Below are 22753 nucleotides of genomic sequence, written 5' to 3'. Positions count from 1 at the left end.
ATCCCTGAGGAGCCGCTGCTAGCAACCTGTTCTCAGAGACTGAAAACGTCAGAGCTCTTCTGTTGTGAGTGACAGAAATTAGCTCGGACCAACATAACCAATAAAATGAGGTGTCTTGGAAGAGTAATAAGTGATTCCTAGCTCTGAGGGATAGAGTTAACTACCTGAAACCAAAGGATCACAGTAGCGGCCACTCATAGACCTTTCCAGATGCTGCCACCAGTTGATGCAACAATAATTTCAAGATGTGTTTCTCTACTCAAGATCCAGATTTCTGGGAGAGTCTGCTTGGTTGAGTCTCGAATGTATCCATGCCTGTGATTAGGAAGAAGCTATTTTGCAGAGAAGGGATGCTGATCAGACCAAAACAAAATAAATAAATACTATATTCACCTTGCAGAATTGTTACAAGGATATGAAATGTTTGTAAATCATTTAGCAGAGATCCTGAAACATGCTAACTATTTTTATTATTTCTATCATTATCCACAAATCTGACCCCTTTCATTCTCTCTAGGGGAGTGACTACAGATTAGTTTGGGGAACTGCTTTCCTCCATACATATCTCTAACCAAATCAGTCTAACCACATCAAATAATGCAACTTTATCATTGAAAAGAATTTGATGCCGCAGGCAGATTCATTTGACTTTTCGCAATCCTACTTGCCCCATATTTTTCAGAGTCTACCACATACACTTACTACCTATAGCACTCATTAGATACGAAAGTGTAATTTTTAAATCTTTTATTTATGCACTCGGTCTCCCTAACTAGATTGCAAGTTATTAAGGGCAGAGATCCTTGTCATACATCTTTGTATGATACAAACATTTTGCTCTAAAAAAATGTTTAATTTTAAGAGCGTTTGTTAGTGTGAAAAGATTGCTAATTGATTTTCAATATCCAGCTCCCTTTCTCTCTTAGAAAAAGAAATTGGGTAATGTGCTCAGGTAGAAAACTAAAATGGCCCACTTTGCACCTGTTGCATGCAGGACATCAAGATGTATGGAGCAGGTGTTGTGCCTATTTGATGCCTAGCACCTGGGTATGAGGCCCGGCGCTCCAGCAGCCTTGGACCATGAAGTGACTCTGAGGATGGAATCCAGGTGTGGCAGAACATGAAGATGGAAAAGTACCAGCCTCTGATGATTTCTTAGAGCTGCATATTAGTCAGCCCTCAACTGCCTACTGCTGGGTGGTCTTCATAAAAGAAAAATAAATTTCTTTTGCTGAAGTCACCTCTTCAAAAAAGAGGTAGTCAGTGGGGGATACTCTGCTACAAGTAGGTCAATACAATTTCTAAATGGTACAACTACTATTAGAAACTACAGACCAATTTTTCAAACTCCTTAGTACTTAGTACTAAGTACTCTTTATTGTTTACATTTTTATATGAAAGTCTCTTAAAAGTTCTTATGATCCCATGACTTGTGTCCACTGTGAGGCTTGTGAGGCCACTGGATAATGGCCTTAAAAGATATTCATATCCGAATCTCTGGAACCTGTGAATATTTTATGGCCAAAAAAAAAAAAAAAAAAGGCTTGTGTGGTTAAATTAAGGACCTTGAGATAGGGAGACTATTCTAGATGGTCTGGGTAGGCCATACATGTAATTACAAATGTCCTTATAAGAGAGAGGCAGAATGAGATTTGACACACACAGAAGAGGACATGGGAATGTGACCACATAGGCATAGGTTGAAGTGATGGGGCCAGAAGCCAAGGAAGCTGGAAGCCACCAGAAGCTGGAAGAGGGAAGAACAGATTCTCTCCTGGAGCTTCCAGAGGGAGCACAGCCCTGGCAACCTCCTGATTTCAGTTCAGTGATACTGATTTTGTACTTGGCTTCCAGAACTGCGAAAGAATAAATTTCTGTCATTTTAAGCCACCACGTTTGTGGAAATTTGTTACAGCAGCCATAGGAAACTAATATAACTTGGATTATACCTTTCTACTTCCCTTTTAATGAGGGACTGTACTTTCTTCTACAAACCACCTGTTATCTTCTTAACTCCTGCCTCCCAACATCTCACGCCTGACACATCATAGATGCCCAAAATTTATTTGTTTAAGTGTGGGTCCGTGCATTTTCCCTTTGCCTACCTAAGATGCAATATTTCACAAACAATATACACATGATTAATCATCAACTGCATGGCCCAGATAAGAATTAGCATACTGGGAGAACGCACAAAATAAAGTGAAAGAACAGAATGAGTTGGACAGAGTCGGGAATCCAGAAAGTTTATCACGGAAAAGAATGTGATGCCGCAGGCAGATTGGAGTGAGCAAGGACTTTGGGCTTCCTCATACAGGCAACAGAGTCATTGAAGATTGTTGAGCAAGAAAATGGCATACATGAAAGTGACCTTTGAGGAAGATGAGGCTGGTGGCAGTGTGTGACATAGGCTGCAGGGGGCATGGCTGCTACCCAAAGAGTCTGCAGGGGAATATTGCAAAAATACATGCAACAAGAAATGACCAAACCAGGGAGAAGCCACTGGAAATTTGATTCTGGGAGGGAACGTGCAAAGTAAAAACTGACAGGACATCGATTTGAGAGATAAAAGGCCACTATTCTACTCCTCGCTATAGCTACCCAGCTCTACTTTCTAGTTATATCACCTGAGAGAATTAAGTAACTGCTCCACACTTGGATCTCTAAATCTATAAAATGTTAAGAAGTAAAATAATTACTTTCTATGGATAAAAAGAAATACAAGAATTGCATTTTCCCTCTCTTCTCATTCTCTCTTTTATTTATTCTGTTAACTCAGACATCTCCTAAACCCTCCTGAATTGATGACATGACAAGAGACTACACTAGGGAGGAAACTCCAAAGTATAAGAGAAAGTCAATATGTGCTAATGAAACTTCTGACAGATACGTACAGTGTCACTCATTATAAATTGTGTTGTATTATTTCCAATGTCACTTTGATAGCCCCATCAAATACAAGTAGTTTGCAAGAACAGTTTAAATACATAAATATTTCTCAAGAACACTTTGTCCCATAAAAATAACAACAGAGGAAGATATAGGACCATAACAGGAAAAGGAGAAGGAGGGAAAGGGAAAGGAGAAGAGAGGGAGACAAATAGGAGAAGAGTGATAACTTATTGAGCTTCTGCTATATCAGAAGCTACATATGTATCATCTCATTTAATTCTCACAGCAAACTTAAAGGTAGGATCTATTATTATCCCCATTCACAGATGAGGAACTCAAGACTACACAAAGTCAAAGAACATGCCCAAGGTAACACAGCTAGGCAATGGAAGAACTGGAATCCAAAGCCCTAATGCCTGCCTTCGAGAAGCTTATATTTTCATGATAGGGCAAAAGGTAAGTATGTGACACATGAAGAAACAATACCAGACAATATGGAATCAAGGTGCATTCCTTTCCTACCCTTTCCATGCTTACCTATGGGCAGAGTATTGTCATCGAATCTGCTCCTTCAGTCTGGAATTCTTGGAAGGGGAAAACATGTGGTACCAGCGGAGCCCAGCACATCCAAAGCCAACCGTTAGCCCTTAAAAGAAACAGTTGTTCATTATTGTAAGTTACTGAGATGTTAGGATTGTTTGTTACCACAGCAGAAGCTGACTGATACATCCCCAAATATGCAATATTGCTACAGGCAGTCATGATTCCTGCTCAACTGTATTCCTTTTTCTGTTATTGCCAGACAAAAAGCAATATCCCCTTTTGTCCTATTTTTGAAGAATACAAACAAAAATGTTTCTGCGAACTGAAATTAGTTCCCTCAAATAGAAATGATTCCTAAATTTTTCCACCATAGTAGTCCTAACAACAGAAATGGTATAAGAACATTGAGACAAAATAAAGATAAAAGGAATAAAGCATACAAATCATCCAATAATCTTTCAGTCATAATTACTATTATTGATAACAGGTGATTTCACTCCAGATATCTCTCTATGTATATCTATAGATTAAAAGATGAGTGGATGGTCAGAAATAATTTCATAAAAAGAGAACACCTGGTACCTGAAGCAAACTTGATTTTTCTACCTTATAAATAAAGATTTTTCTGCCTGGAAATTTCCCCTACCCCTATTTTAATTTTAATTTAATTTTTTAATGCAATACAGTATTACCAACTATAGACACCATGTTATACATTAGATCCTATTAGATTCACCTTATAGCTGAAAGTTTGCACCCTTTTTCCAACCTCTCCCTATTTCCTCCATTTTTAAGCCCTAAAATGCAACCATGTAAGCAGGATATGTCTTAGCATCTATTGTTCCATTATTTCCTAGTACATAATATGGCCTTTTTATCTTCAGATTAGGTTCCTCCTTTACTTCTTGGAAACCTCCCTGCTTACTTCTCTACCTCAGGGATAACGATGCTTGTTCCTACTTCACGTGGGACCAACACAGCACTATACCCAACGTGGGCTTCCCGAGGCTCACTGCCTCCGCCAGGGTGGGCTTCTAGTGTCGGTGTCCTTGATTTCTTCATTACCTACCTGTGTATTTTACTACAGCTGCCCCCATCTCTCTCTTCCTTCCCTTCTCCAAAATATTTGACCTTGAGTGGGTAGAAATGAAAGAATAGTGGTGTCTGACTTCTCCTCTCTCCTTCACTCCCTCCCGCTCCCTTTCTTTCTTCCTCTTTCTCTTCACCCCTCCAAGAGTCTGAGGTCTTTCCTTTTCTTGCCTGTTTGGTCAGGACTGCCCTTCCCTTCAAGGTGGCATTAATTCTCCCTTTTCTCTAGTCACAATGGTATATGGTTCCAGGAACACAAGATCTATAATGGAGAATTTTTAAAAAATTGACTTCCTTTCCCCAGGCATTCTTGTGAGTGTAACATCCTCTTAGATCTCACATCGTCTTTAGGTCAATGCTGGTACACTAACATATCTGGAGAAGACAGAACAGCCTGGAAATCCACCTTCTCCTTAAAACGCATCCAACTTTGGGAAGGTTATCCAAAGTATTATACTATGGAAGCAGAAAATGTGGTCTCCGAGCAAACACAGCAGATACACATTTCCCTCTAAGGTCTAGGGAAAGGCTCTGGAGCTGATGGGCAAGTCACCATGAAATGCAAAACCATGGAAAGGCATCTAGAAAACCACCAAGCCACAGAGAAACTTTGGCGTCATATCCAGGGTAAAGTGGACTTCTCATTTTCCAGGAAGGACTCACTGAGACTAGAGACACGCTGCTTGCTAACCAGGTGCCAGCCACTGCCTGCATTGATGCCATGGCTCCAAGCAAAGTCACACCATCAGCCCAGAACATTGGGCTGGACCTGGGAAGACTTCCATCTTTCAGCCATGGACATCATGACCAAAGTCTCAGGCGTACCACTGAAAGCCTGAGTGACGTGCCCCGGATTAAAACTGGAAAGTGGAATAGAGCAGAGCCATACTGCTGAACGTGTTGAGTATCTCCACTTTTCCTTCAGGTCCATCACCCAGCAGATGCTTGACAAAGGCAGCACCCCAAACCCCCAAATGCTGGGCATTACTGCTTGCTATGGGGAATGCAAAGTGTTGTCAGTGTTTGTCTGGGGATTGGTTAACCCAAATATTGAATCAGCACCCCACCCCATCAGCAATGGGTACAGAGACCTGTGTGTATGTGTGTGCGTGAGTGTATAATTTACATACACACACACAGATACGTAGATATACACACCATTTTAATAGTCTAGTAGGGTTGCATAACAAAGTACACAGACCGGGTGGCTTAAACAACAGAAATGTATTTTCTCACAGTTCTGGAGGCTAGAGATTCAAGATCGAGGTGTCAGTAAAGTTGGTTTCTCCTGAGGTCTCTCTTCTTAGCTTGTAGATGGCTGTCTTCTCCGTGTCTTCACATAGTCTTCCCTCCGTGCGTGCCTGTGTCCTAATCTCTTCTTAAAAGTCCAGTCACATTGGATTAGGGCCCATCCCAGCCCACCTAATCACTTTAAAGGCTTCATCTCCAAATACAGTTAGTCATATTCTGAGGTACTGGGGGTTAGGACTTCAATATATGAATATTGGAGTAACACAACTCTGCCTGTCACACACATATAAATATATAGATCTCTCTATATATACAAATATACATAAATAAATGTATATATACAAATATCGGGGGTGCCAAAAAAATGTATATACATAGCTTGTATTCATCTTTTGTTATCAGTATATAGTGAATATTAAAATTTTAATAGTTTTTCCTTTCTTAAAATGTGTATACACTTTTTTGGCACCCAGTATATTGAGAGTTTAATGTATACAGCTTTTTCATTTTTATGGATTATTTCCTTAAGATAAAATCTCTGGAAATGTGATTATTAGGTTAAAAACAGAAAAGATCACTACTCTAGGTAGGTTCTACTCAAATGTTTTCCAGAAACTCTCTGTGCTTGGATTCTGAAGGGAAATGCTGAATAACTTATGCTTTTAAATAATTAATTAAATATCATGCTAAGTGATGTCTGTTAGGAATTAATGTATAATTCAAAAAACAAATAATAATGTGAATTATTTAAGAAAAATTATAATGGATACTTTAGAGGATGCTTATTTCCATATTTCCCAATGTTAAAGGTGCTGCCATCTTAATGAAATATACAAAAATCTTCCAAACTGTAGGCACGTACGTACCTGGAAGATATGACATAATTCATCACATCATGACCAAGTTATGCCTTTTCACTTCTCCATTTGATTACATGAAGGAAAGTCTCCATTTGGTACTAGTACGTTTTTAACACCACCAATCTCCTTTTTAAATTCTTCCTTTTCAACAAAGAGAGATCCAGGCCTTACGCTCAGAGCCTTGGGAAGGCAATAGAATCTAGGAAAAATATAATACATATTTATTGGAATTCCCTTTTAATATAAGGGACTGATTTTCTATTTATAGTCATGAAACATCTTTTTAAAAATCTAAGTTGAAAAAGGTCAACTTAAAGAAATTTAAGTATACATCATAATGTGAAGGCAAAAATAGAGATGGTTGAAATTAAGGACTGAAATTTGAGAAACATTGATATAAAGAGATTGAGCCCAGGGAATTTTCTAACTCCTTGTGATCTCTAGCAGAGTGTATGAGTTTCTCCTGAGAACAGTATGGTTAATTTACATTTCGGAATTTGGTACAGTTGACCTTTTCCATGATTTGAGAGTAATTTTCAAAACACTGCCCATTGGCTCTAGTCTACCTGTAACTCCATTATTCTGTGAAGTCAGTAAGCCTGAAGCAGAGGTAGTATGGGATACGTAATTTTCCTGAAAAGGGAGTGGACCATTTCTACCTTTGGTTGACAGAGAGCAGACTCTATTTATCACCGATTACTTACCGGTATAGTGGGCACTTCACATATATTGGCCCAGTAATCTTCACAACAGCACTGCGGGATGAAGAGCATAATCCCGTTTTAGAGACAGGGCTCAAAGCAGTGAAGGAACTTTAACATGAGATAGAGGGAAGATTAAATAGAAAGTTCCTAGTGTAGTGTCTGGCACACGTAGCAGGTACTAAATAGCTGGTAGTCATTATTACTGTCATAGTAATTGGCAAGCTCAGGATTTAGTCTGAAGTCTGCTCAATTCAAGCCCTTTTTTTTTTTTTTTTAATAACAAGACACTGGGCCCCTGTACAATTGCAGAAAGAGATAATTTAATGATAACTCAAAACAGTGTTAAATCCATGTATCATTCACTAACAGATCTTTACTCAGGGCCTACTGCTCCACATATTGTAAAACGGGCTTCCAGTCATTGAATGTACCCTAAGGCTAGCTTGGGATCCTGCAGGTTGCTACACTGCCCTGTTCTTCCCCTATCAAACCCAATGCATATAGTTTCTGATTTAATGTCTGTAGTCTGTGCTAGAGTAAACTCTTCAGAGGAAACATGTCCACTGTGATGACCACTTTATCCCTAGTATGCATCATAGTGACCAATATATGAGCTTTAATATGTGAACTGGAAAAAAGTTTGCATGAAAAATCAGTATAAACACACACACACGTTTTATTAATGTTTTCCTCCAAGAAACACTTTCAAATTTAAAACAAAACAAAACAAAACCCTCCATTTTATATACATGATCCCAGCTATGTACAAAAAGAAAAAGATTGAAGGAAATTTCTCCAATTTCCTTACGGGTGGTGGGATTATCAGTATTTCTTATAACACCATCAGATTTCCTATGTTGTTTTCCTTACATCTGTAGTAGCAGAAAGGAGAAAATAAAGTAGAACCTACTGATGCCAAAAAACCTATCAAGTTTAAAAAGAGTGAAACGTAACATGCAGATGTAGTATCATTTACAGTCACCACTTACAGGACCTCTCTGCTTCCTTTATCCGGACGTTTCTCCTATAAACTGAATGGTTTGTGCAAGCAGGGGCTCAGGGACAGCATGCCCTTCACTCAAATCCTTTGGCAGAATTATGAGGTGGTCATTAGGTTGCACAGGAATCTTCAAGACAAAATCGGGAGGTTGCTGGATGAGGTCGCCCTCTACTGGGGAAATAAGAAAATGCAACCACCCCAAAAGCTGGATTGTAAAGAGCACTTACAGTCCTTTGGGTACTCAAAAGGTATTCGCTGAAAATTATGAATTTTTGAAGCAAAAAGTCACTTTGGAATTTGAAGTGTAAATGTTTATTTTTGTAAATCTTGAGTATGTGTTTAAAATCTCTGAGCCTCAAGTGCTCATCTGTAAAACACAGAAAGTAATAGTACCTCATGAGGTCAATTTTTAAATAATGTGAAAAAAATACAGTTATTTAGCCCAGTGCGAAACAGTGCAGACAGTAAATGCTTAATAAACAACAGCCATTATTTAAGCTTTTACTCACATTTAATAATCTTCACAGTAATCATTTTACCTTGTGGAACAACTCCAATGTTTACAAAAAGGATTCTAAAGTATCTTAGAGATTGCATCTAAGAAAAATACGTGTGTGTGTGCATGTGCGTGTGTGTGTGTCTTTCAAAAAAATGATAGATGGCTAAAAAACACAAAAATAAACTTTGAGATTTGTTCACTGAAAAACTTTAAGGTGTTAATGTTTTGTAATTGGTTCAATACTTAACATAATTTAAAATTCTGAGTTGTCCCTGAATAATCCAGATGTCAACAATATAGACATGTATATAAACTACTATATTCCTGATACTTAACATAATGAGACTTCTAACTTCCACTTATCAGACAAGTAAAACATTAACCTTTCAAAGTTCCACCTTTAAGGAGTTCACAAATTCCTAGTTCTCCAAGTTTTGTTGTTTTTGTTTTTTTGTTTTTTTTGTATTTTAAACCTTCTTAAAAGAGGAAGCTGAAATCCCCCACATCAAAAACCTTAACCTGCTTTCACACTGTATACTTATATCAAATCATCACGATATATACTTTAAATACCTTACCATTTTGTCCATTATACCTCATAAATCTGAAATAAATTAAAATCACACAAAAAAGCCTTAATCTGAACCAACATTGAGAAACAGAGCCATGGAAGAGGATCTTTTATTCACCACAGTGAGCAAAAATACAGAATATATTTATTAATTTATTTTCCCATAAAGAGAATATACTTTGTATTTAGAGAAATAAAAAGATTAGTTGTCGGGACTTGCTTTTGGAGCGTGATCAATAAGCTCCTTATCAATGGTTGGATACTGATACCAGGGACCATCTCCTCTCGCACGCATTAGTCTTCGTACTTCCAGCTCCTGTAACCTGTATTAAGTGAAAGAGCAATATTGTGATTCTAGCATTTCCAATGACAAATTTAATGAGTTATCACCATAGAGAACAACCATTAGTCTATTGCTTTATGTAAAGTGTAACATCCCTCCACAGCTCCATGTATACACATGTATCTAACATACACCTATAAGCAAAATTTGGGACTTGTTTTTTATTTTGATTACCTTTCTTACATAGTTAGCCAACAGATGTTGTTTTTAATCACAAAAACATCAATTGACTTGATAATCAGTTCTCTCCTCCTGTCCCTGCTCTTTGTCTTGACAGATCACTTTCACCTGAATAGTGTAATGCATTTCCTGTCTTCCTGCCTTTTAGATATTAGGAGGGTCACAGAATGCCTAGTATTATGGCCATATGCTGTGCCAAGTGCTAGGAATTAAAAAATGAACAAGCCTTCTTGAAGGAGCTCACACCCCCTTGTTTATACTGGCTGTGCATCACCATTAGGACAGAAAACCTCTTGATAGCAGGAATGGTATCTTATTCACCAGTCACCAGCATCACACTGAGCCTGGTCAACATCGAACAATCACTATTTATAAGGAAAATCAGAATTAAGAAAAACACTCTCCCACTGTAAGATCTACTACTTACTTGTCCTCGTCCTTCTTCACAAGCAATAATCTAGATTCTATAAAGATACTTTCCTTTTCCACAGCCAAGCCTTTGTAAAAACTATCACACATTCCTTAAATAGTCCCTCTCCATAAAACATTGTACTTTTCATTTTTATAGACTCACCAACTTTTTCATGACTGGAAATATGTCACAGTTAAATAATTCACTTTATTAACCTTAACCAGCTCACTAATCCTATCTAGGAGAGATTATATACCTTTGTGATTGTGTATCTAAGAGAACATATTTATCTGTTATTTAGTATTAAATGTCATCCTTTTCCTTTTCTACTCTAGAATGGAATTATCCAAAATGCAAATAACTAAAATATTCATCCAAGGGGACTGGTTAAATAAATTATGGTTAACCCATATAATGGACTACTATGCACCTGTTCAAAAGAATGAGGAAAATCTATATATAGTAACATGGAAGATGACAGATATACTGTTAGGTTAAAAGCAAGGTGAAAAATGAGTGTGCATCAAAAATGATTAAGCATCTTCCCATTTCATTAAAAAACAGAAAGTAATCATTTGTGACTATACATGTGCACGCATGCACAAAGTATTAAAAATCTGGAAGACCAAAAATAATAGTTATCTCTAGGGGAGTTAATTACGGGAGATAGTTCTTGTCTATTTTATATCTTTCTTTATGCTGCAGTTTTTTAAATACCTAAACATATACTTCTTAGAAACTGTAGGTACTACTAATTCTATGCTCACACTGGCATCTTTCCTTTGGGTGCAGAATTCAGGGTTTTGTTTTTGTTTTTACTTTGTTTTGTTTTGAAACTGTTTAGGATCTCTATATGTCTAAGGAGTTCTGGGATCCGGTTAAAAGTTTTAATTGGAACTCAAAGGTATATGTCTGAAGTTCAAAAAAGTCCAATTTCCTAAGTATGAGACATATTGCTGATCCATGCTCTTAAATACTTAATGACAGTTCTACGGTAACTATATATACAAGTTTTTCTGTATATAGAAAACAAGAAAATAATCTGTTCTTTTAACCATTTAAATATTTTTCAATATCATAGTAATTTTTATAAATTACCAAGATTAAACCAGGATGAATAGACAGCAGATCAACGGGACGAAGAGCAGGGGATGGGGACTGACTAGAAGGAACAGGAAAGAGGCTTACTAAGTGACCAAAATGACCTTGATTGTGATGATTTCCCAGCTATATACTTTTGTGAAAAACCCACTGAACTTAATGGGTGCATTTGATTGTATGTAAACCTCACTCCAAATGCCAAAATAAATCTCAGATAGGATCAAATTTAAAAGTAGCAAAAGAAAATATGAGTGACCATTTAAAAAAATAATTTTGTACATATTTACTTATTTAATTACTATCAGGGACCTACACATAACATAAAATCCCAGAAGCTAAAGAAAAAAGACTGACAAACCTGACAATAGTTAAATAAGTACATACAAAGTTACTAAAGCACAGGTACATAGTAGTGCTCAAAACTTATTAGCTACTGCTACATTTTTGTTATCTGAAACATAAAAACACTTCTATGTTGCAAAACAGTCTACATTGTCAAAAGACAAATGATAAGCCAGGAAAACATATCTATAAGAAAACCCAACATTAACTTAATTCATGTACAGAATTAGTAGAAAGATGAGCAATTTACAGAAAAAGAAATACAAACAACCAATAGATTTATGAAAAAATACTCAACCTTAAACAAAAAATACAGAAGTGAAATGACACGATAACATTTTTCAACTATTTTATCAGCAAAAATGTTTAGGTTTGATAAAATCAATTACTGGAAAAGGTATGGAGAAACAGAAATTGTCACATATTGGTGACAGAAAAGACAACTAGCACAGTTTTTTGGAAGAATTAGCAATACACATCTAAAATTTAAAACATAACACTTGACTTATCAAATGTTAGGAATTTATATTCCACACACATTGAATATGCCAAAATATATGAGATATTCACCACAGTACTGTGTATATATCAAAAAACTTGGAAAGAACCTGACCTAGGTACCGAAAATAGGAAGCTGGTTAAAAAATTAAGGCATATCCACCTAGTGAAATATATGATACAGCCATTAAAAAGAATGAGGTATATGCTATTACAGAAAGATCACCAAGATATATTTAAATGAAATGAAGACAAGGAACAGAACACTGTTTATAAGAGGATTCCATTTGTGTTAATATATTTTTAAATGATATATAAAATATATATATTTTTAATACATGAAATTCTTTCTGGAACGTACATAAGAAATCATTTAATAGTGGTCACCTCTAAGGATGAGACTGGGTGCAGGAGGAAAAGAAATTGGGAGAGGGGAGGTAAGAAGAAAGGGCTGCCTTGCTCTTAAAAAAGTAGGATATTTTAAAACAGAATTCCCTTTCATTTGACAGATATTATCACCTAACAGTTTCCTAGTCTCTAGCTCAGTCTCCACTCTAAACAGTCTAATAATTCTCTTCCCATCTTCATTCTTTTACATACAGCATCCTATAGTGTTGAAATAATTTTGTTAATTTTTTTCTTTTGATTTGCAACCAAAGCAAAGGATTTTCTTCCCTGCCCTCTCCCCTGCCCCTTTTTACCGCAATTCAGCCTTTTCAGCTTCAATTTGAAGGATAGCCATTGTTCTTTCATAATTCTTTTCAGGACTATCATAGAAAGTTCGGGCAATCCATCTTGAGATAGGATGCTACAAGAGAAAATTTGTTTAAAATTAGTTTCTGAACAGTATTTTGCTTTTCCAGTTTACTATTCTTTAAAATGACCATCTCAGGTAACCCAATAACTCTTACTATGTGCCAACTAATTTATACGTATTTTAAATAATTTTAATCCATTAGCTAGATACTACTTTTGTTCCCATTTTATAGATGAGCAAATTGCACAAAGTTATACAGTTACGAAGTGACAGCATTTGGACTCAAACCAGATCTGTCTGACTCTAAAACCTGAGCTGAGTCACTGAAGCCGCAGATTTAGGAGCCAAACCCAGGGTTTGGTGGTCCCAAAATGTAGCTATTTCTACCAGATAGGAAAGGTTAAATTAATTGAATGGCTTATCTTAAGATTTAATAATGAAGCACTTCTTTCCTAAAATGTAATTCATTCAGATAATAAAACATGATAAAATATACTCTAATCAAGGCCACTCGCTACAACACTTGTAAAGACAAGTAACAGAATTAATTTGGAGTTTTGATAGCAGTGACAGTGTGATAAAATGACTAACAAAGTGAAAGCTCTGGACTCAAGACTGCCTGGGTTCAAATACTGGCCCTATGTCTTGGACAGGTCGCTTACTTAATCTCTTTTAAACCTCAGTTTCCTTATCTCTAAAGTGGGAATAAGTTTCCTTTACATGGAATGAGACATTTACAAAACACTTACCATTGTGCCTCCTACACAGTAGGTTCTCAATAAATGACAGCTAGCACAAGTATTGGTAAAATCTTTCCTATGGCATTGAACTTGGGATAAATTCGGTCTCTTACTGTGCTAGGTTGAGAACACACCACACTCAATCTTTACAAAACCGTAAAGCTTAAAATAATAAAACAATGCAGAAAATTACCAAAAGCAGTTGCTTGTAAAAAGTGAGCACAAAATGTATTCATCTACTTGGTATCAAAACTTGAATATAAAACTGTATCTTAATTGCTGAATTAAGACATTAAGAAAGGCATACACAAGACATTTAACAGAAAGTAACTTTTGGTGATTTATACCAACCTTGAAATATTCCCAGTGTTCTGGGATATAGCCTTCTGGAATTTCTGCTAACTCAGCTTCACCTAATAAGAGAAAATAGTGATGTTCAACTTTGGTATTGGGAGTGTATAATAGCACATCTTCCCTATTTAAGGAAGAAAACTTCTTGTGGCTTTAAAGGGACCTTTTATTTGTATCAATGAAGATATCTAATATTTTAAATTCACTTCAATCTGATTAAAAATCCATTCATTAGAAATTTTGTATTAATAGATGTCTTCTATATGTAAAGCATTGTTATAGGCATTATATGAGTTTCCCATTTTGTTCATATGTAGTGTAACAAGATTCTCATATAATAAAAGACGTATTATTCCCTCTGGTTTTTCCTATATCAAATAGACAAAACATTTTAGGATTCAAGATGCTGAAAGTACTCTAAGCAGAATTTCCCATGAAAAAGCTAATGTTTACTGCTATTCACAATTTCATTTGTATTTAGATTATAATTTTATATGTTCTAGGATGCATAAAAAAAGCTCAGCTGCTCTTCCACCTCCTTCTCTTTCTCTTTTCCTTATTCTGTCTTGTCAAAGTTGTTTCTGAGAATGAGGACGAGGAGAAAGACAAGGCTTTCTGAACCATTTTTGTGTGCCCAGTATGGGATCAGTGACCTAAAGGTTTTGAAAGGGAAAAAAAGATGTTTAAAAAATACCATTGTACACTATTATGTATTAAGATTTGGTTATTTTACAATAAACTCTCATGCTTCTGTTTATTTTATTATTCAAAGAGCCTTTCCTTATCCATAATTTCTTTTTCTTATTAATGTACATAGGTTTTTAAAATTTACCAATTTGGTCAGGAGGGAGGGACTTACCAATGAATATATTCACCAGAGTTATGCCAATTACTACTGGAACCCCAGTCAACAAAACGTAGAATTTCTGTTAAGATTTAAAAAAAAAAAAAAGTTTTCATACAACCACTTCCTCTCTTTCCCCACCTTTAAACTGTCCTTATTACATGATTTCCTTATAGTTCTTGTAAAATAAGCTTGCCAAATTGGAGATGCAGTATCAAATTATTTATTTCCGTGATTTTCTTTTGCTCTAGCTTTTAGATGCCTATGTTTGGCACAAAAAATGAAAGAAAAAAAGATTAATTGTTCAAGTATAATACAATATATGTTAGTGGTCATTTTTTGGTTAAAACAATGTAATGAAAGTTAGACATTTTTGTATTAAGAAAAAAAGCATAAAAATTTCAAGGTGTTTTCAACCACTGTATAAAGTTTGAGTTGGTCATGACTAGAAAAGTGGGAGCTCAAAGCATAATGACAGAGCAAGAAAAGGTCTAGAGGGCAGCTCATGCTCAAATGGTGGATCACAGCTTTAGGAACAGAGAGTCCAGACAATCTTCCATCCTCTAAGCCTCTACGTTTCATTATAAAATCTTGAGTTGAAAATGTACAGTTAGTATCCTGCTTCACTCTGAAATCAGTGTTCCTGAACATCATAGAAATAAAAACATCACATCCCAAAATAAGGGCATTCCTTATTTAAAGAAATACTTCAGTGAGTTCTTTGGTAATTTAAAGGATATTTTAGTAATACAAATAATTATCCCCAAATGAGTCTGTTTTCAAAGTTTTATAATTTATAGATGGGGTGGGCAGGGAACACAGATTATATTTCAAAATTCCATTATCTTGAGAAGAAAGAAATGGCTCAATTTTTACCTCCAATAAGCATAAACCCTTTTTTTGGAGAAAAAAAGGTTAACTAATTTAAAAAGAAATTCAGTAACAAATCAGATCTTAATATACAATCTCAATATCTTCTGAGTAAATAAGTATGAATTTACAAAATAAAATATTTTATAAAAAGAAAGATGTTCCCTAAATAAGCCAAAAAGTTCTTCCTATTTATATGAAAAGAGTTTAGTTCAATAAAATTTTTAACTCACCAGTAAACTCAGAAAACGTTTGTCGTAGAATCCAGAAGGTTTGATGATAAACAATCTTTTCCCATGGTCTCCACTATGTCGCACAGGAGCTAGAAATATAAATTACCCTGTTTTATACAAGTTTCATATCGTAAAGTGTTATATTCTGAAATAAAGTCAGATTATAAGAAAATGTACATGTATAAATGTTTAATATGAATTATGATAAAAATGCATGCTTTTTTATTTAAGTACTAAAGGCAGGGCAGATAGGGTATCTTTAAACAGATTGATGTACTGTTCTAAACTACAGCATTCCTCATTTTTATTCAATGTTAAAGAAATATCTAAAAAATTCTTTGAATTTGTTTTAACAGCAGACAGGAAGGTCAGCTTGGTAGGCTACTTTGTTTACCTCTGCATCAAATATTTGCTGATGCTGCAAAAGAAATAAATTTAATTTAAATTATGCCATTCCATATGAGGCAATAAACACTAGAACTTGCTGCAAAACAGATAGAAAGGTATTTATTCAACATATATTCGGCAGGAATTTGAACTTGTTACAAAAGTAAACACTGCATATCTTGATAAAATCCTTTTGTAAGCCATTTCTGGTTTTGAATATCCTCCTCTTCAAATCTTCCCCCAGATGACATTTAATCAAACCTCGCTGGAGATAAAGTGAGGCAAAGTTTCACTCCTGGATCTTCTTTTTACACTGTTTCCCTAACTTGGAAGTCTGAAAGGATTACACAGGCACTCTAAACCCGTTCTGCTGGAAGTAGGAAAGGAAAGGCTATTACTGAGAAACTGAGGGTTACTGTGTTTCTGCTGTGTAACTGCATTCTGTATCCTTTGTTCAAGCTTAAGTGTATGAAATGTCCTCCCCTCTCCTGGAATCTGTTCTTTAGACCCAGATGACATCTAATCCTCCAAGAAACCAACATTCTTCCCAACCAGATGATATCTCTCCTACCTTTGAATTGCTGTATATTCTAGGGAGGTGTGTAACTGCTTTCACTGCCCCCAGTGAAATATAAAAGTCTTGAAGGCAGAAACCATCTTCATAGTTTTGGTATCACCTGCAGCAGCTTGCAATGAATTTAAGAGTTAATTCACAAAAGAATTAGAAGCTGGCATGAATTTACTAAGTACAATTCATACTACTAAGACTTAAAACAACAAGATAAGAAAATTTGACAAAATAGGTATGTATTTCAGCAAACCATTTGAAACGTGGAATTTCTAGTGGACTTGATAAAAAAAATGGGCTGGATAATAGTATAAACGACTCATGAATTAAAAAAAATATTTAAGTACTGATAATTTGCAGGTCCTATGCGAGGCCTACAGTCTAAAGAGGGCTGTGGATCCTGCTGGAAGAGACACTAAATGAATACATAAACATAATTACAAATTCATAGGACAACAAAGGAAAGAAACAGTGCAGTGTCAGAAAAGAGCAGGCCCAGAAGTAAAGTTCTTATTTAGACTGGATGGTGAGGGAGAGGAGTGTGAGCAAGGCACATTACAAGCTGAGAGAAATAGCAAGTTAAATTAATTTGAAACGGGTAATTGATTGACTGATCACACCCAAAAGGCGCTGATTACTTAATGCAGTAACCTGCCAACGAGTTCTCTTCAGAGCCCTGTAGGGTCAAACGATTTCTTGGAAGGGCCTGGATGAAGACATTCCTGACATGACACAGAGCTACCGCTACAAGAGTGGCTACTACACTGAAGATGAAATGGGATCCCCAAAAATCATCATACACATTTACAAAGGGCTGGATCCGAAAGGGTTAAATATAAGTGGAAAGTCCTGCCTGAAACCCCCAAAAGTTTACTGGCTCACAAACATAGTTAAGACTCATTGGTGAAATGTGGTTATCAAAAAAGGCCAAGGGTAATTTGATCTTAATTCGATGTCCTAGAGATACAGGGTCAAAACAGGAGGAGCCTCCCAACCCCGTCTCCTAACTGTATCTCCAGAAGTGTGTGTGTCCCAGACAGAGCAGTTTTAAAGGCGCAATCTGGAACACACCTCAACTTAAGCAACCACCATGAAAAACAACCTGGAAACTGACATACTGAAACTAAAAGAACTGAAGCTGATTGGCCCACAAAAAAAGAAGTATGGGTAGAGACCAGATAAGGGTCTTTAAGTATCTGAAGGGCTGTCCCATGACAAAGGGCTTACACTATTCTGTACTGACCTGAAAGGAAGAACTAGGATCAGTGGGTAAAAGAGTAATTTCAAGCTTAATACGAGGGAGACGTTTCCAACAATTTAATGGTTGAAAATAAAATTGGACCAACTCCCCCATTTCCTCATTACGATGTTATTCAAGTATCAATAATGGGAAGTAAAGGCTTAGCATGCCATGGCGGGTTGGCCTAGAGGATTTCTAAGGTCCTTTTCCTCAAAGATCTGAATATACGGCCTCTCAGAAGAAAAAGGCATCCCTTACCAACTCATCAGTCTCAATGGTTTCCTTCCGGTTCCAAGAACTCCTTCCTGCCTTCGGGATTTTGCAGGTACTTTCCCCTTTGCCTGGAAGCTTTTCCCCAGGCTCTTTGGCTGAGTTGCAGCGTCTCCACTCGATAGGGCTAAGATCAAATGTCACCTATGCAAAGATCATCTCTGACTACCCTATACGAAGCTGGCCTCTCACTTATTCTCCACAATACCATCTGGTTGCAGACATGCCTTGTTTTATTGCACCTCACTTTAATGCACCTCACAGATGTGTGTTTGACAAATCAAAGACAAGACCCTCCACCAGCAGAAAGATTATGCCTCGCTTTATTGAGATACTTGTTTTATTGCAGTGGTCTGGAACCGAACCTGCAATCTCAGAGGCATGCCTACATTTCTTTAGAACAATGACTAATAAGCTTAATTATTATACTTTGTTAAAGTCCATCAGGTCAGGATGTGTCTTATTCAGTACTGTTATAATATCTCTAGTATCCTTAGGGTTTGTCACATTGTAGACACTCTATAAATATGGTTTAATTTGCAATTCTTGAGTAAATTAAATGTTGGTAGGGGATCGTTCCTTAGTCTCTGAAAGTAAATCTACTCAGATTTACTTTCAGAGACAGTAAAATTCCAACTTTTCTCTTCAATTAGACAGACAGGCATGTGCGTCCACACGTGCACAAATGCCACATGGAGAGAAAGACATAAAGATTCCACTATGTGGTTTTAGGAACAACTGATTACAAATGACATTTTAAATAAATGTGGAAAATGCGGAAATGTGGAAAAAAAACTATGGAAGACTGGTCTAGTTGCATTCTAGTAGTATTAATGCAGTTTTAATGTGAACTGCTTGCTTTCTTCATATAAAATTACCCTATTGTTAAACAATGACTCATGGCATTAAATGAGCTAGAAAACTGTGATTATCATTAACTGTTTTAAAGTATATTTCATAGCACTAAACTCTTCAAATATTCTGAGCCTTCATGATTTGTTGTTGATGTGGTAGAGCCATCTGCTTACAATCTAAATATATTAGGGGGAATATTGCCTACAAACAGGTGACTGCCAGGATTTCGGGAACTCAGACCTTCCTGCCACAAAAATACACATCTTCTATCACTTTCTAAAGCCTGGAATTTCTCAGTTAAGTATCCATTAATTACATGGAACTAAGGTTTCAATAACAATTTTTAAACACAAATAATCTAGGGAAGGTTATGTTTTTGATAACTGTGATCTCTGAGGATCAAATAAGATACTGTAGGATACTTTTGTACCTCCAAGACAACAATTATTTTCTTTCCTCATTCCCAGGCTATTCCCAGTGAACCACCAACTTAATTACCGTGTTCCCCCAAAATAAGACCTAACCAGAAAATAAGCCCTGGCATGATTTTTCAGGATGACATCCCCTGAACATAAATAAGCCCTAATGCGTCTTTTGGAGCAAAAATTAATATAAGACCCAGTCTTATTTTCGGGAAAACATGATAGCCAGGCTAAAAATCTCTGTCATCTTCCTTGCATCCACCCCCTTATTCATCAGTTGTCAAAGCCTCTTGATTCTAAGACTCAAACTTCCCAGTTCTTTCCATGCCCTCCTTACCTCACTGGCTTAAGTAACCAACATCCCCTCCAAGCCATGCAATATTCAGAAGCATCTTCCTAAAACACACAACTGACGTTGCTCTTTTGCTAAAACACTCTCTGCTGCCTACAAAATAGTTAAGATACTTTGACTTTGTGTTGAGCCCCTGCCGTCCCCAATTTGGTCCCAACTTTCTTTTTTTTAGCCTTCTCTCTCAACAGCTAAGTATCGTAAGAGCCCCATATTCAGATATATCAGAAAACATATCCTTTACTTTTCCACCTGAAATTGTACCTGTTAAAACTATCCCCAGAATCCAGTTAAAATGCTCTATCTTCCATGTCTGAATTAACTCCACACCACTTTGTTTATATAATCATTTTAATACTCTTCTTAGTTTTCTAAAACCAAAACATGCACACATCAGTCTTCAACATTAAAGTTCCCTGCAGCTGAGGGGAGGACTTAATTTCATGCCTGGAATCCCTTGATATTTGACATTTAATAAATAATTTGGGCCTGCCCCGTGGCTCAGGTGGTTGTTGGAGCACCTGTGCTCCTAATGCCAAAGGTCGCAGGTTCGATTCCCACATGGGCCAGGGAGCTGTGCCCTCTACAGCTAAGATTGTGAACAATGGCTCTCCCTGGAGCTGGGCTGCCATGAGCAGCCGGAGGTCAGAGTGAGTGGCCAGCAGCCAGTGTGAAAGCCGACTGCCTATTAGCAACCGACTGCGGGGGGGGGGGGGGGGGGGGGGGGAGCGAGCGCAAGGCTCATAATACCAGCATGGGCCAGGGAGCTGCGTCCTACACAACTAGACTGAGAAACAACGGCTGGAACCAGAGTGGGGACGGAGGCAGGGGGACGGAGTGGGGAGACAGAGGGGGTACGGGAGAAGGGAGAAAAATAATCTAATTAAACAGAGAGAATACTTTTATGTATTCTGAGAAAGATTTACACTGAGGGTAAATGAAGATAACGTGACACTAATAGTCATTTAAAAAAGATGCAGCCACAGGACCCTGTAAAAGGCTAATGCTGAGTGCTATAGATTTTCCCCACTCACTCTTCACAACTACTTTATGAAGTAGGTTAAAATAATCATATTCTCTCTCTCTCTCTCTCTCTCTCTCTCTCTCTCTCTGTCTGTCTGTCTGTCTCTTCAGTTCTTATGGTAACAGACAAGTTCATTTCAAAATGACATTTCTAGAAATATATAAAACTATGTAGAAATACATTTCAGAGTTCTAAATACTTGTCAATGGGAAAGAGATTAGTTATATAATCTCAACAGAAGGACACTCGTAATAAAAAAAAATTTTTTTAAAGATGAAGAAATACAGGTTCCAAGCAATTGTTTTCCACTTAGCTTCCAAGATGTGATGACTCAAGGTCACAGAGCTACTAAACTCTGGAGCTAGGATTTGAACCTCGTCCTCTTAACTCCCGAAAAACAAAACAAGGCAAGGTTCTGCACTCTGCTGGAGCTCACATTCTCACCGGGGCAGCCATAAACAGTAATATAACAGATTAAAACCTTTCAGTGCACAGTGACAGATAAGCTTCACATGCAAAATACCTCTGAAAGCAGGTGCACAGCTGAAACACAGTAACCTTCAGCATAGCTATTAGATACTTTCCTGCTCTGGGTGGAAAGGACACAGGTGACCTGAACTCCAAGAAAGGGAACAGTGTATAAAGCGGATCTGGCAGTGAATTTGTAGCTCAGTTTATCTACGATTAAATACTACTCCAGGAGTATTTGAAGAGGAGGATAGCTGTAATCAGAAATGGCTTACAAATGGATTTTTATCAAGGAACGTTAGCAAAGTCGTTTTGTAACAGGCTGAGATTCGTGCTGGGTATGTGCTGAATACCACTGATCCTTTCCATCATATTTCCAGCAAGTCCCCACACATAATGCCTCAGCAGGAGCCTCTCCACCTGTCCACACATCACCGAGTATCAGTGGGCTCCTGAGCAACACGACTTCCCATCGGTGGGACGAGAACCTAGCGCAGGGGGAAAGTACACACAATCTGGTGCCTGAGAGACACGGGGCTCGGCTCTGTGCCTTGCCAAGCTCAGCTTCATCCCGCAAATTCCGTAGTACCACTGGGATGGCTCAGTGGGAAAGTGTTTCACAAATGGTAATAATCCTTTAAACGCGACCCATCTGCGTACTTCAGGAAGACCCTCAATCTCCTCACACAGCCCGTGCTCCATCTCTCCTCTCAAGCCCCAAGCCCGCAATTTCTCCCGGTTCCCTCCGGGTCCCACCAAGGTCACGGGGAAGAGTCCTCCATCCCTCACCCCGCTTCCCCGGGCAGCGCTTGCTTCCTGAGCCAGCACCCACCGATAGTCTTCGGAACGCCTCGCGTGAGGAAGCCCCCGAATCCAAGCCGAGCGCCAAGGCGACGGCCAGACAGAGCTGCCACCGCAGTGACCGAAACCCGCTGCAGTAAACTCATGGACGCCATGGCTACTGCGGCGACAGGAAGGGCGGGGGGAGAACGGGAGCCGAGAGAGTCAATTTACCAACAAGAACGAAGGCGGGAGGCGGCCATGTTGAGTGAGGGCAAAGGCTGCTCCCGTTCTTTCCGTCCGGTCGCCG

The 22753-nt window shown here is 37.6% G+C and overlaps 1 protein-coding gene across 1 annotated transcript; it reads right to left on the bottom strand.

The window, feature by feature from the left end:
* Positions 1 to 9503: 9503 nt before the first annotated feature.
* NDUFB5 (NADH:ubiquinone oxidoreductase subunit B5) lies at positions 9504 to 22723 on the bottom strand. The gene is made up of 6 exons (XM_019751889.3): positions 22496 to 22723; positions 16081 to 16169; positions 14993 to 15059; positions 14134 to 14195; positions 12987 to 13093; positions 9504 to 9732 (listed from the first exon to the last, which is right to left on the bottom strand). Exons 1-6 carry the CDS (start codon positions 22617 to 22619, stop codon positions 9612 to 9614), a joined length of 570 nt encoding a protein of 189 aa, XP_019607448.2. The 5' UTR covers positions 22620 to 22723; the 3' UTR covers positions 9504 to 9611.
* Positions 22724 to 22753: the final 30 nt, after the last annotated feature.

The sequence above is a fragment of the Rhinolophus sinicus genome, chromosome 17, assembly GCF_057876585.1.
Source record: "Rhinolophus sinicus isolate RSI-liver-muscle chromosome 17, RSI-T2T, whole genome shotgun sequence".
Taxonomy (NCBI): Eukaryota; Metazoa; Chordata; class Mammalia; order Chiroptera; family Rhinolophidae; genus Rhinolophus; species Rhinolophus sinicus.
The sequence above is the reverse complement of the archived record's forward strand: the minus strand, read 5'-3'. Positions and strand labels throughout refer to the sequence as shown.